Source organism: Colias philodice, chromosome 12 (genome assembly GCF_061535455.1).
Source record: "Colias philodice isolate Cphi_HAF_F1 chromosome 12, ilColPhil1 Martin Lab GWU primary, whole genome shotgun sequence".
In the NCBI taxonomy this organism is placed as follows: domain Eukaryota; kingdom Metazoa; phylum Arthropoda; class Insecta; order Lepidoptera; family Pieridae; genus Colias; species Colias philodice.
The window spans coordinates 8,851,608-8,868,199 of NC_143097.1; the positions used below are offsets into that span (position 1 = coordinate 8,851,608).

Below are 16,592 nucleotides of genomic sequence, written 5' to 3' on the forward strand. Positions count from 1 at the left end.
AGAAAAATGTATTTCCTTTAATATCTATACTAATATTATTAAGCTGAAGAGTTTGTTTGTTTGTTTGAACGCGCTAATCTCGGAAACTGCTGGTCCAATTTGAAAAATTCTTTCGGTGTTAGATAGCCTATTTATCGAGGAAGGCTATATCATCATGCTAAGGCCAATAGGAGCGAAACCGCGCGGCACAGCTAGTAGTATACAATCTAACCAGCAAGTCTTTAGCATTGGTCAAAACGTTCGGTAAACACAATGTTACAATTGTATTATGAAGACTAGGTACCTTTTTTGTGATTTTGATTTATCTATAAAATATATTCGCGTCAGCCTCGATTTAATCAGTTTTATATTTCACAATTAATTATGCTTCTGCCGAAAAAATCTTCCTGAAACTCGATAGTTAACCTTTTTACCTTCTTCTTCTTCATTCTTTACCTCACTTTTTCACCATTACCAAATTAAAATATGAACATATCGTCATAGTAAAAAGTTACTGGTCATTATAATAAAAAGCTATCTTGCGATACAATATCGTCACCTGACTTACACACGAGTATGTATGCAAAATCTCAGTTCAATTCAACGGAGAAGTGGGTCAGATCCAACTTGCAAGATTTGATTACATACAAACACTGGGACCAAGAGAAGCTGTATATAAAACCGTTTTAAAAGATATCTGGTTTAGTATACTGCTATTTCGTTAAAATAGAACACGAGTTTTCTAACCATATGCTGAGTGTTTAGATTATTCAAAGTTGTTCAAAATTAATTAAAACTATACTGTCAGGGATTTGTATACATGTTAACTTTTTTAATTTGTAACGATATTTGCAAGTTATAAGCAAGGAAAAAATTATTATATCGTTAATTGAAATTAAATCACATATTTGTTAATGTTATTGAATATCATTGAAAAATATCAATGAAAAAAAAAAACAATAAAGAATTGTTGTAGTAAGTTCTAGAACATTCCGGAAGGTTTTCAAATTCCAACAAGTTCAAAGTCGGGGTGTAAGTGAAATTCTGTAAACGTATGCAAACGAACGCCACGCGAAACGCGGCCGTGTAAAATAATTATCAGGACGTCGTTAATTAATTAAGTCCAATAAAAAAGGACTATAAGGTTTAAATAAATTGAATCGATCAATTTTTTATCGTTACTATTTACGGTGAACGCGTTTATTGTCAACTTTTATTTATTGGCGATAAAATCCAAGTCGTGTTCTGTTGAATCAATAAATTAATTAAAATGTTCATAAAATATTACTTTAGTGTCATATTGCAGAGTTTTATTTTATGGAGGGTATATACAGTCAGCAAACAAAAGTATTGCTAAATGTAAAACGTATATATCTAATTCTTTTTCTTATCTTTATTAAAGTTAGGTCTCAAACGTGCATAAATACGTTACAACTAACCTGCATATATTTATTTATCAACCTTTGTATCAAATTAAAGCTCACATGACCTTCACATTGCATCACATCTATTAGGTACACAAAATTTTATCCAGATTTCACCCCTAAAACAAAACGGCAAATCACATTCGACCACTTATATCCCTCCTTTATAAACGTCACCTACCTTCAAAAACGGTGAGCGTCGCGAGCGCAGTGACGGCGTCACCTACACCGTTCTCAGCCACGCACTCGTAGGTCGCGTCGTCTCGCTGCGCGCGCACCGGCTCGATGCGCAGCACGGTGCCATACGCGCCCGGCCCGGCGGCCGCGTCCATGCCGGACACTTGGTAGCGTGATTGCATACCTGGTGAAAGAAATGTTGGACATACCTTAGAAGATAAAAAAAAGTTCATAGAAAAAAGATGCTTCACTATAGGGACAATGTAGACGAAACGTGGACATGCATTAGGAAGCGAAAAGAAGTAAGGAAGAAGAAAATTTGATTTACTATAGGGACGTCTTGTTTCGCTACCCTATTCAAGACAGTTGTATTGTATAATATAGGATACAAGAAAAAAGTTCGGTATTAAAGAAAAAGACTGTTTTTCTATAGTAACGTCTTGTTTCGCTAGTCTAGGAAAGAACCTGAGTATAAAATAAAATGTGTTACGCTTTTTGTTTTCAACAGAGCATGTTTGGGTACACACTGCCCGCTAATACATAAAAAAAAAAAAACACTACTTATTATGCATCTTTCTAATATTTCAAATCGTAATTTAGCATTAATGTAATACAGAAATATATTCCGTCTAAAAATATGTAATAGTATGTTTGTGTGTTGTATTAAAGTAGAAGTAAAAATAATTGTAGAAATATTGTTCAAACTAAGACTTAATGCATTTAAAATACTCATAAGCAAGAGTTACCCGTTCACAATAGTTGCATAATTGTATTCGCACAGAATAATGAAAAAACAATTACATTTCTGTGCAAAGATTGAAATGCTTTGCCATTTAGAATTTATGTTTATTGAAAATCTTATAACGTCGAGACGTCCAAGGCTCTTTGTAAAGCGCCTTATACTTTGCATCTGACTTTCAGCGTGGTGCAAAAATAAGAGCGCGTCTGTTTGCGGGTTGGTTGGTTCTTGTGTCTAGTGGATAGAGTTGAAATTGCATTGTCTCTAGTGTATGCTAGATTCGTTTTAGTTGGTTAGATGTGTTGGACGACAGAGCTAAATCGCCACTCGTGGTAAGTGCCAAGGAAATACATTTCGCAACAACTGAGAATAATCGTTGTCTCCCTGCGACGAAGCCGGCGCTGGTTTAAAAATATAATACTATCACTGCACTTTGCATCCAGAGTTTTAACTTATTTATGCAAATACTGACTCGGAAAAGTTAATATGTAGTTTTATATTCTAGTCTCGGTGTTAAAGTAGTAAGATTATGCGAACTGGTGTTCATTGATGTTTTCTGACGCATTCTTTAGCTATCGAATGGAAAATACGGTTTGAATGTTTCAATATCGAATGAACAAAGATCTTACTGAAATATAATTGTTCTGTTTACTTGATGGAACCAATAAATGCATTGCATTTTCAACATGATATGTGTTCCTTTCTATATTAACTGCTACTTTATTTAACTTAATTATTGCTGTCTATTTTCTGGATTCAATTAAAAGGATGACCTAATCCTACTTAATATCTCAATAAGCTCTACCAACCTAAGTATATATAACAGTTCTCAACCCATAAAAATCCACTAGCTCATAAACCGCCCAACCTGTGGCATAAGGCAAAAAAGCAAAATCGAATAGTTCCCACAGATAAATAATGAATATAAATTCTGTGTACGTCTTATACATCTAAAATATAGGACGGACGAAGGGGAGTCATCCATTACGAAACCGGGGGACGCGTGATTGACGTTTGTCCGCCAATGTGACGCTGCCACATTTATTGTTCACGGAGGGACGTTGAATTGTTATTTCTGGCTTCCCATCACTATTTAATATGTGGTACATTTGTTATTTCGTATTGGTTTCACTTTTATCGGCGGTCGTGATGTCATTGTTAGGGTTGCTGCGATTCTTTCTTCGTGTACCTACCTATTCAGAGGTTGTAAAATCTTTGGTAAAAGATATACAGAGATATATTATAACGTTTGCGTTTTCGCAACGCGACTTGTTTAAGCAAGCTTTTTGTTTAAGTTGAAATTGATATTTTTGGTTTTATGGCATTCAAATGCTTTATAAATATAAATTTATAAGTATATAGTTAGTTAAGAAGCTCTCCTTTCTATTTGATAATTTGTAGACCATGAGGAGCATACGAACAAATTGCCTATAAGTTAAAATCATACTATCTAGGTAATTCTCCTAAAACGCTGTTCTTGTCGTTGTTGTTCGAAAATAATATCATTATCATTTAAGCTTCCCAAACATTAGTATACGCTACCAAAACACACATTGTTTAATAAACAATGTAACAACGAACTGCTTTAGTTTGGCCTAATTGAAATATATTATTCACACACACATCCTTTTCTCAGAAATTCTCTTTCGCCCTAATTCCTCGCTTCCAATGTTTATCAACTGACTGAATACGAGGTGACGGATAGACAAATAATAAGTTTGATGAAGCCGCGGCTATTAATATTGAATATTGAAGTGTAGTGGATTTAGGGTCCCCTATACTCACGCAATATTTGTATTTTGTACGGTGTTTAATGGTGAAACTGTTGGTCGTTAAAAATTTTACGTTCTATTTTAGTTATAAAGTAATATTTGATGAATAGTTTTTAAATTTTTAACGAGGGTAATGTAGTGTATTTATTACTGAAATTCAGGTCAATCAATATACGCTGATTTAGTAGATCACATTTCCTTCTCAATTAACTTTATCTTTCTCATACTTTCTCTTGTAGTGAAACATTAGGATCATAACATAGAGAATAAGTATTAAATTTGATTAAGATTTTAGTTTACAATTGAATCACATACAACAACACATAGCCATCTAATATACAAGTAAAAAACTACCAGTCCCCTCATATAGTATCAAACCGTTGAACAAAACGCCAACATATATCTACGGAACCAAGCCTCTCCCGATACAGTTCACGCCGCTCATTGCGATGATAGATCACAGATATGGTGTTACATTTTTCATACCCGATCGAACTATTAAGGGGAGGTGCGAGGCGGGTCGTTCGGGTGAATTCGCGTGCGTAGCTGTACGTGGCTATACTTACGCTTTTCCAGCTCATTGCCCCGGCCTTATGGCCGTCATTACCGGTCACATATTTATGGCCTAAAAATGCCGTTTTTACATTTCAATCACGGACAAAGTTTCGCTGATTCTGACATGCTATTTGTGATATCGCGTCGCAGCACTTTATCACATTGTGACCGATTTTAGTTCGACTGTTTTCAATTGATCGGCGAGCGAATTTATATGCACGCGCTGTGTGTGACCGACATTTTTATGTTTGCGTTATCTGTGCATAGATTGTATAATATTTTTTAACTAAAACTTGTATCATTCATGGACAATCATCATTATTGACTATTAATGGGGCGAGATAATTTATTAACTGTGCAAGTTATTTATTAACTGTGCAAGTTATTTCTGTTCAATCTACTGTGATTTTTAATTAATTACGAAAGCGCTATTAAAATATATTAAAATATTTTTAGGATGTTTCTCTAATTTTAACATACATATTTAGATTGTTATCTTTCATCTGCTATTTAATCTCGCACTAAAATGTGTATGAGCAAAATATTTAAGCAAAAGTAAATGTTTATCAACCGAAAACCTTTTTATGATAGAAATCATGTCGGTCATCTATGGTCCTTAACACGTCAACCTTTAAAATTAATGAAGCGTAGTCATGTCAGTGATTTTAGGCGGGAAAAGTCACTATGTTATGAAAAATAATATCCTTTTAGTATGCGTTCATTCAATGAATTTTTGTTTAAAATATTATAATGAAGTTAATTCCTATTAAGTGGGAATAACATAAATTGAGTACCTAGTAAAATCCATAAATTTACACTGCATTTCGTAATCCTGGAATTATTTCGTACCTTCTTTTCGAGGTAATGTGTTGTTGTAATTCATACAAATGAAATTATTATATTTATTTAAGAGGATCTCCGCCCGAATTTTTGTAGGTTTTTGTTTTTAATCGTTGCTTTTATAGATAATTGAGTATTTTCTTGATGAGGAACTACAATTCACTTCTTCGACGAAGAATTTATCATGAACTTCCTAAATAACATTTACATGCAAAAAAAGAAAATTGAAATCAGATTTCCTTGGTTGGTTGGTTGCATAGTGTTTCGTCAAGTTGTAATAAGTTGAAATTACAATCTTTTTTTTCGTCTAGAAATAAAAGCATTTCCTGCCTTTATTTATTTATTTATTTTATACTTTATTGCACACACATAAGAAAGTACAAATACAGAGAGAAGATAAAATAGAGAAAGATATGTACAAACGGCGGCCTTATCGCTAGTTTGCGATCTCTTCCAGGCTACCGTATGTATATGCGTAAGGAGAGATTTTGATTGAGGTGGGTGAGCAAAAAATAAGGCGTAACCGTACGTACCGTAAGGCGTACCTTTCTGCTTTCTTTAAACTAAAACACATATTATACTGGATACTCACTAGAGACTCGCTTGCCGTTCTTCCTCCACTGTATGTCCGGTATGGGCACGCCTCGCGCCGCGCAGTAGAAGGCGGCTATGCCGTTCGCGCGCACTTGCAGGTTGCGGGGCCTTATCGTGATTTCGGGGGGATCTGGGGGCAGACAAACGAAATAATTAGGTTATTTGTTTATTTATTTTAAGTATGTAGATACATAATGTAATGATGCAATCATCGTATGTAGAATGTAGGTGTAATATTTGGTACAAAATACAAATTAAAATTAAATTGTGTTTTTTTTTCATAATAATAATTGATGAAATAGGTTTATAGGATTTGGAACAAGCTTTGTGGAATGAACGATTTCATTGTAAATGAAGAGGTACAATTTAAAATAATTAGATTTTTGATCAATTTTTTTTTGTATAAAACCATTGATTTTAAATACGTGGTGTTCCTTAAAACTAGGGTCATGGAAAGTACGAAGCATTTAAAAAAAGAAGCATCTGATAAAATATTTAAGGCACTTCCACTCCATCGCGTTTGTTACGTCCATGGCGATTGGATGTTCTCCCCCATGAATAAATTAGCAAATCTCGAGATATTCCCCTAACTATGTTATCCCATCCACATCCACAATCCCACTATGCCATATACGAAACGAGCATCCAAGGAGCAAATCCAATTGTCTCGAAAAGTTACTTTAAGTGGAACTTTAACAAAATTACTACGTACCACGAGAATTCAGATACCGAATTGTTATCGTGCATTAGTGAAGATACGCGGTACATTTTCATTACAGTAAGCGAGATTAATGGCATTATCTTGCGGAAAAATGCGCACAGAGCCACGAAACAATTATGTTCCTGGAAGTCGACGAAGACACGTGAATTTCGGGAACTCCGAATACCTGCATCAAACGAACCCGAACAAAAATGTCTAAAGGGACCCCGGGAGAACGGCGGACATGCGCCGCGGGGAGCGTTTGATTCCTGAACTAGAAAATGAAATCCCATTTAGTTCTCTATACACATTCGGAGCTAATCCCACGGGTAGCGATCGGCTGCGATCAATGTGACATTAATAAACGAACGGGAGTAACGTATTTTCGGAGACTGTCACACAGGAGTTAAAATATTCATAGAGCGGACACCGCAGAGGTCGTGGATGAGATTGCAGATCTAAAAAAGCTGATCGGCTTTGAGCGTTCGCCGGCGAAACAATTCATATCGAGCGGTCCGTACATAATTTTCACCCCTGACCGCAAATAAAAACTCAATCTATATTCGCGACGAGGCGACGTCGCGGCGCGGTTAATGACTGCGTGCTCTTCCAATTATACGTTGATAGGAGTCACTGACTACCCGCGTGGTTGTGATTCGAGTTTGCCTTTGAATCACTTCGGTGGCTGGGGAGAGAGATGACGGATTGCGTATATTTCGCAACGGTGTGAATGGTCACGTTCTGTATGTGCGCGGATCGGAACGGGCGCCGCTACGTGTCGACGCACGCATACAAATAAAAGCGGCGGCCATTTTTTACGCTACTCGCGAGCCTAGCCAGATTAAATTACGCGGCGCCTAGACGTCGCTATGTGCGAAATTAAATTGCTGCATGGAGCGATTTTGCGCGCCCTGCTTCACAGGTTATATATGTAATAGCTCTGTGAGGCGCTGTGTTCACAAAAAAATGAATACAAGTGAAAAGCCTTGTCGATTGGACTGATTAATTATACAGAAATAAACAATAAAGTAGGGCAACTTATGTTGATGGCGTCATCTTTCATTGATTTAAGACTACCCTGACGGAGTTAAATTACTTCTATACGTCATTTTCGTCCAGTTTATGAAAAGTGCACTTTCAATGAGTGTTTTTTTATAGGAAAGTAACTGTCTTTATGTACGAAGCTTTTCAAAAGCTTTAATAGAAACCAGGCTAGTAACAAATTTCCAGCTTTCAATAGAAACTCGATCATATGCTTTTTGACACATAATCGAAGCCAAAACATCCGATACCGAGATAATTTAGCGAACCACAATCCCGCACATCATCAGTAACTATTTATTATAATCACTTAAATTCATACTGTGACCGAAAACCAGTGAAATGATAGCAATTTAACGCACACGTAACATCCATTTAGAGCACAAATCATTTATACATTTTATTACAGAAACTATCGATTATTCATTCGTTCTACTATCAAATTATTTTATTGTACGTTCTCGTGATTTTTATTAACTTGTAACTTAATGTATAAACCTGAAGAGTTTGTATGTTTGTTTTCTTCATCGCACTAATCTCAAAAAGTTCAGAACCGATTTTAAAAATGAAAAATGCAATGAATAGATTGCCCTTTATTGAGGATAGGCTATAGACATTGAAATGATCACGCTAAGACTAATAAGAGCGGAAACATGCGACTTAACCGCGAGGAACAGCTAGAGAATGTACAAAACACGCTATACTTCTGAATACGACAAATACGCTTTATAAGGAAGATCTCTTAACCAAACATTTCTACCAATATAAAGAGAAGTGAATAAATGAAGTAAAGCCATACAACATAATTATGTCGGAGTTCTCAAGCGCACTGAATGTACCCGCATATTCTAGACGTCTTGTAATGACACGAGCGCTCTTTCCTTGCAAAATCTGTTAGAAAACGAGCTGAAGAGCACCCGGATTATCGACTAGTATATTCGTATTTTGATAATACTAATGATATCACTGTATTATGTAGAGGACACTAGTTCAACTGCATAACAAATTAGACAAGGAATTATTATACTTACTATACTTTTCTTCTATGAATATACCTATAAAAACTAGTGTAGATATATACCTATTATAATCAAGTAAATAATAGCAAGTAGTTTTAAATATTGTAAGCTCTATTTTTAGAACAACTTTACCTGTACTATTATTATAGAGTACGGTCAATAGTTTTAACCTATATATTATTTATTCATATGCTATTACTGCATCATTTGAAAAGTTTATGAAATAAAAGTATTTTGTACTAATATAAATTCTAAACTCAATTAATATTTTCACGCGTGCACAATTTGTATAAAATATCCACATTTACTCAACAATCGGCAATAAATAGAACTCAACAAGCGCTATTTCATTTTAGCTTGCTTTTCGAATATTACAATTTAGCAGTTTAGCTTTCGATGATAAATATGCAAAAAGTGTATAAACAATTATTAACGCGTTTTGTTTAAAATTACAGCAACTAACTATAGTGGGTATCTATCTATAACTATGTTTCATGATTTTTGTCGCATATTCTCTTCATAATCACAAAACTATATAAACTTTATGCATAATGCATACCGACCTATAATGTATATATGTATATATGATTCGTTTATCAAAAAATAACATTGAATTTAATTTACTTGAACAATAGAACTAAATGCATCCCATATAAATATTTCACCAGCACCATTAGCGAATATTATAAATTTGTTTCGATGCAATATTCGGTAAATGTGCAACTACCCACTGTATTTATTTATGAGAATAATCTGAACGTTCGAGCGAACCTATTTTGGGGTCATGTAGAGATTGAACGAAATTTATTACATTGTCAGGTATTAAACGTGTTATTTAGTGGTTCAATTGGGAATACCATGTATTTTCAACACGAGTATAACGTGAATACAATATTTAGATACATGCTTGAATATAAACAGCCAAATTTCAGAATACAGTGCAGCATTTGTAATGAAATTAATGGAAAGCTTGTTGCTATCGCTTGTACGTTGTATTATTTAACGAGAACACATTTTCTAGTTAAACTAGCGATCCGCCCCGGCTTCGCCCGTGGAACCTACATGTTTAAACTATCCTATCTCTCAAGTTGGATCGAACTGCACATGGTGTGCGAATTTTATTATAATCGGTTAAGTGGTTTAGGAGTCCATTGAGGACAAACATTGTGACACGAGATTTAGGTATATATATTAAGAAGATATACCTTAGCTTTCATAATCTTCATTAACTTCGTAAATTACGATTATGATACGAATAGTATTGAAAGGTTTTCCAAGTATTTAAGTAGCTGAGTGCTTCCTGAGCGAGCGTTAGCAAAGAAAGGCAACTCCTTATTATACAAGATAATATTTGTGCAAAAATTACTTTCATATTACGCTACTTGACGAGGAAAATCATATTATCCTATCTTAAGGAATTTATTTTTAAAAGGAACACCACGTATTATAAAATGCTTTAATCGGACGTTATATCTCCTTTTTGGTCTTATGGTTACCAGAGCGTTATAATCTTCCTGAAATTGATTTCTAGCGAAGCCTAATTATATTTCTACATTAAGGTTCCTTCTGGAATCTTCCTGAACCTTCTGGAACATGGTAATCATTAGACCAAAGAGTAAGTAATATGCCTAATCATCAATCGATGGCTCCTTCACAGCACCTGTAACATATTAAACATTATGATAATTATTTACTTACGTGTTAAATATTGTATAAAAATATTGGAATCGTTGACTGGCGGGATGCCCACTAAGGGCACCTCAGTGACTATTTTAATATGCGGCGCCTCTGTTTCTTCTAATATTATATCTTCTTCGTCTGTTGTGATAGTTTAATTTTTAAATTTAGCAGTCGAGCGGTTGTCGTATTTTGCGTAATACAATTTAACTTATGTTAACTTATAATACCTACTTACTTATATCTAAACGTATAATAATACTAAACTATAGACTATTATAACTTAATTTTAAAGTATATGCTTATTCATTGCTAATATATAAAAAAAAAAAAATGAATTAATATAGTGTCGTTTGTCATAGTTACTAGTTGTATAGTTGGGATATTTTATACAATACAACGATATAGAAATACAATATTCTTCAAATGTGAAAAAATAAATCCAGATAAAGTGAATGACAAGAAAAAGAATCACATTGTCCACAATGTTCTAATCATTTACCAACTTACAACAATAACCGAAAGCGTAACAACTATATTTTCATAATAATGGCCACCATTTATTTCCTTACACAGACCATTCAACATAACTCAAACAAACGTCTATCCGCACATCGTCGGTGCGGTAAATAAATCATTCGCGTCGTTATTATCGAGAAGTACGATATAATATCGATACAATAAATAAACATCGATTATTGCGAGATATACGTACACGATTTTTCATACGCTCCCATTGAATAAGGCGCGATAAAAAATTGGATAATGGGCGTCTTACCGAAATGAGAATATCTCTGTATTTTGGTCCGGGGTGAGTAATAAAGGGGTCGGGCTATTGTAATATTATGTGGGGTAATATTCTGAATGCGCTTCAGTCTATATGGAAATCTTGGACGTGAGAGTAAAGTTGAATAGTTTTAAAAATTGCTAACATCCTTCCGCGCTGTTCGTTCGCTGTTTTATGCAGGAAATATCTTGTTTGTGATTATGGGTTTGCAGTATTATGAGACGTAAATAGGGACATTGAAATGAGCGTATTAGCATCAAATACTTTGTATGTATTAGGTGATTAGAAATTTAGAACTCACTATCAAGTATTTTCTACTGGTAAGTAGTTCTTATACCACCTCAGATACTTTTTTATAATTAATCAAAGGAAATGGTAAAATATTAAGTTCATCTACACATCTATATATGGTTGTGAAGCTTAATAAAACAAATGAAAAATATTTATAAACTGCACGAGCTAGCGAAGTATTTTCAGTCATCACTACTAACTATATTAAAATTTCACTCGACATTAAAAATGTATTCTTCCATTAACATTCAAAGGGTTGTCGATCTACATTTATTTCCATTGACACCGCGCTAAACCCGTCAACAATGACGCCTTATTATTAAAAGTTAAATTAACCATGGCGACCCATTGCTCACTGGTATTGAAACACAAAAAGCAGTGTCCAATCTGAGGACTGTATACCGCTCCCTGTCAAGTATCCGACGAAGGCCACTAATGAATGACGGTAAAAATAAACAACGGACGAACAATACCGCGCAAACAATGCGGTCGACTCAAAGGAAACGTCTGGTGTGAAAAAAAAATTGTGAAAGTGGAAAAATTGTCTAGAAACAAGCAAGACAATACAAATTGCGTTCGTCTAAATTGTTAGAGACATGCGTTGCGGTCGAGTCGGTGAAGCGTGTACGGCCTCTGCGGCGGGCGAACGGAAAATAGGATTATATACCTCATTTTAAATGCCGCTTTCGAATAACTAGAGGGTAAACAACACTGCTTAAATAAATTTGTTGGTTTTTAATATTTAAGTACGCTACGTCAGGAACGTGGAGTAATTAATCCTTTAAGTTTTATGCTTCGGAGAACTGTAAAAGTGATGAACTTGTATCAAAACTAGATGTCTAAAACGAAAACTGCACTCATAATCAAAATATTTGTCAAAGCAGCCCTAAATAAATACAAAAAAGCTATTTTAATCTGACCCCCGTGTGACCCAAAGTCACAATTTATAAAATACAGAACGAAATACTCGAATAGGGAGGAAAAACATTGCAAAAACTATATCCTTCTTTGTGTTAATAGTTCGAATTACGTTTTAGTCTTTTTCGGGAAAAGAGGATTTAGTTCAGGGAATTGTTTATGGACACAAATACATGTGGACTTGGTTTTTTTTAGGACTCGATATATTTCTATTTAGTAACAATGTATTTGTATGTTGGATGTGTTAAATTGTACAAAGTTGAAATTGAAGAATTAAGATTTATCATTGTTATTTATTTAGCTGTTTATGTAAGAGTTGTTGTTAAATTATGTACGTTTTTTATTATTATTAATATTCTATTTTCATTAATTGGCTCAAAGGGAATTTCGGATGACAATAACTAATTTCCTGCCAATAAAATTTCCAAATGTACTACAGGCATAAAGGTGTCAATACGTCACAGAGCAAACTATATTTATTGGGAATTAGAAGAAAAAATGTCTCTCCCCGACGACAATTTGTCGAGCCTCCTGCTGTAATAGCCCGAATTAATATAAGCCTCGTTTTTGTTAATATTGTAGTAAATATATTTCCCCGGATATTGTGATTAATTATGAGCAATTTAGAACGTTCGAGAAGAATTATCTCTACGGGGAAAAAACTTATATACCTACGTGAATATAACATTGTTTTTCTTAACAGTTCATACACAAATATTTGAATGAAATTACCCAATTAAATTAAATATTTAAATATTATTATAGGACATTATTACACAAATCGACCTAGTCCCACAGTAAGCTCAATTAAGGCTTGTGTTGTGAGTACTAGGCGACGATAAATATAATATTTAATAAATACATATATAGATAATAACACCCAGACCCAAGAATAAATAATTGAGTTCATCACACAAATATTTGCCCTGACCGGGGATCGAACCCGGGACCGTCGGCTCAGTAGGCAGTTATTTTACCACTGCGCCAACCGCGTCGTCAATTATACTTATTTTGTTTGCTACTGTCATGCTTTAGGTAAGCTTAATCGATTTACAGTCATGGTTAGGTTCTCTGTTATTATAATTTTGTTCTAAGTATACGAAGGACACAACTGATTTATTTTCTCATAAACATTAGATTGCATGTACCTTTCCAGTGCATGTGTGATACGTTAATATGACAGTAATAGTAGTTACAAACTGTACGGTAACTATATACTAAGGTTGTGGCTGTATCTAACTCTGAATAGCGCAATGACGTATGCAGTTATTCAACATGACATCTGTACGAAGAATAAAAATGTATTTATATTATCTGTGGTAATGCTCTAGTTATATTATTATTGCATTTTAAGTGCAATTTACTCTTTATTATCATTACGGAAATAGATTACCTTTTGCTTTTAATTTCCTTTCATTTCAAGTACCCTGGCAAAGTCAGTTGACATTGTTTTTGACTGACTGATATTACAAAAATTAATATAGCTTTGTATGTGTATTTTTATGAAAACCTAATGAACATAATATTAAATAGTTAAACTTTAAAACAATCAAGATGGCTTGAAATAACTGAAAGAAAACATCACAGCGTTCATATACCGTTTCCGTTCTCATTTACCACTCTACGGGCTGTTACTAACAATTTTACAATATTCAATGACGTCAATACGTCCAATAATAGTGATAACACATGACCTGAAGGCAATCGCATCGGATTAACATTCAATCGGCGGCAAAAACCGCAACAAAGCCGATAAGCCACTTCGCCCAATTAGTGGACATACAATAATTATTTTAACGTTTACATCGCATAGTTTATCAATGCATTTTATATAATTTCAATATTTCATGTGTATTTCGGTGGGTCGATATAATGTAATTCATAATTTTTCGTATATTTACGGTCAAAATTTTATGAATTTGTTCTATCAACAAACGTTGGCTATAACATAGTGTTACATAACCAAATCTTCTGTTATAAGATATTGGTGGTATGGTTTATTGAAACGACTTACTAACATATTATAAAGGTAATAAAGAGTATTTTAGGAATGTTTATCGATCCCACAAGTTTCAGTGTAAAAGTTAAGTCACGGAAATACAATCACATCTAGTTGTCCTATTATAAAATACTCCTCCTCTAAAACTAATGATTAAAACGCTATCCTTGACTGTGATACAGAGCTTAAACATATAATTTGAATACCTCCAAGCCTGTCTTACATTAATATCTGCATATGCATAACGTACTATCATGTTACTGTACTCTCTCAACAACGCAGTCGAAACTCCCAACTCCGTAGTACTTTTACGTGGCGTCTCTGCACATATTTCATGTAAAATATGCAAGAAATTTAGCGTGGCACAGAACACAACCGGGCGAAATGTTTGACGGCGGATTTACAAAAGAATTCGTTCAAAGATTGCGTCGTAAATCCACGGCATCGTATGGAACTAATAGAGCCTTCCTTAGGGGCCATTAACCACGGACTAAAGCCCCGTCGACTCATCGTACTACACATCGACACTGAGACATTTTACTCAGCCGTTGAATTTTGGAGGTGAGGTGTCGAGACGGGGGTTATTCTATTGGTAAAGTGTAATACGTTAAAGAGGAAAATAAGACTTTTTTTAGGAACTATTCTTCGAAGTGACTAGCTCTACGGTAACACTAAAAGAGTAGTATTTCATGATGCATGATATACAGTGAACATGTATATCTACTTTGCTGATGTTGTTACTTATCTAATTGAAAAAAATTATGACCCTGCGTATTAATAATAATAGATTAAATAAGACAACGTAGCAAATGTGGTTACCGGTAGATGGGTATTGAGTAAGAACTACTTACGCGTCTGATCATGTTACGTTGCAAAGCCCTTAATCTCCAAAACGAAGCATTCAAATTCTATGACTGTGTGTTAACATTGATCCATGTTATAAACGTGTGAGTTTCGAATAAAAACTTCAACAATTACTTTCGTTAATTAACTTAATGGTATGCTTTCGTCTTAATAAAAAATTCACAGCGAGGGACATAAAAGTGTGAGAGCATAACAAAAGCTTTTGTGGCCGTCTTGTGAATATATAACTCATATTACAATAATAATATGGAAAGAGATTGAAACATAAGAGCATTCCGGCGGTTTGCCGCCGTGTCTCGGTTTATGGCACATAAAACAACGGATGTTGCACGCAGCAATGCATCTTATACGATGAAAGCACTAACGAAATTATACAATTTATGGATTCGATTTATTCTTGGAAACAATGGTCAGTGGGAAATTTAAACAAACCGCGCTACGAATTTTTATTGTACTATTACCGGAAAATGTGAATAGAAACGTAATTTAATTCAAACGTGCAAATTATATTGAATAATTTAATTTTAAAGCAATACGAATGTAATAATTGAAATACAACTCCAATATTATTATATTAGCATTTAAATTTATAATTTTACATTTATATTGATGAATACAAAAGACGAGTTATTGTAATTAGTGTTTATTAAAGCGATGAATGCGAATAGCCAAATCGCATACCATTCAACCATTTACACTTTTGTCCTATACAATATTAATTTTCAATTCGTATTGTAATTGTTTTTTTTCTACAATTACTTACTTACACAAAATGTAAGTCGAGTACGAGTCTCTCCATAGTTATAAATAATAAAACATTTAGTTGTGAATAAATTGATTTCAACTTTTTATATCTACCATTTTATATTATGAAAATGGAATAATGTAATATAACTCGTTGCACATCAACATTACACCGGTCCCCGCTTCGCTGAAACGTTCGTAAAACATTTTAATATATTCACATCAAAATGCACTCGAGTAAAAGCATTATTTGCATTTACTTTTTTATGGACAATGTTTATGAAAACTGCGAATGTACAACGGTGAGAAAATAAACTTGTACCGACCGAGTGGCAATTTGAATCGTGAAAGAATAACGTATGATTGTTATTTTTACTTGAAATAACATAGCTAACTAATTAATATACCTTTTAATTGATATAATATCGTCTATACTTTTTTCAATGAAACTGATTAAAGGAATAACTGATAA

General features: G+C 34.0%; 1 protein-coding gene across 2 annotated transcripts in view; it reads right to left on the reverse strand.

Annotated features, from left to right (window-relative positions):
* The window catches only part of Lar (tyrosine-protein phosphatase Lar), a 338,436-nt gene that overhangs the window by 113,743 nt on the left and 208,101 nt on the right, over positions 1–16,592 (reverse strand). For both annotated transcript variants that reach the window (XM_089701767.1, XM_089701766.1), the window contains exons 4-5: positions 6,079–6,210; positions 1,585–1,764 (exon numbers count right to left, since the gene is read on the reverse strand). In XM_089701767.1, coding sequence (XP_089557893.1) covers positions 1,585–1,764; positions 6,079–6,210 — 312 coding nt within the window. The remainder of the gene's footprint in view (positions 1–1,584; positions 1,765–6,078; positions 6,211–16,592) is intronic.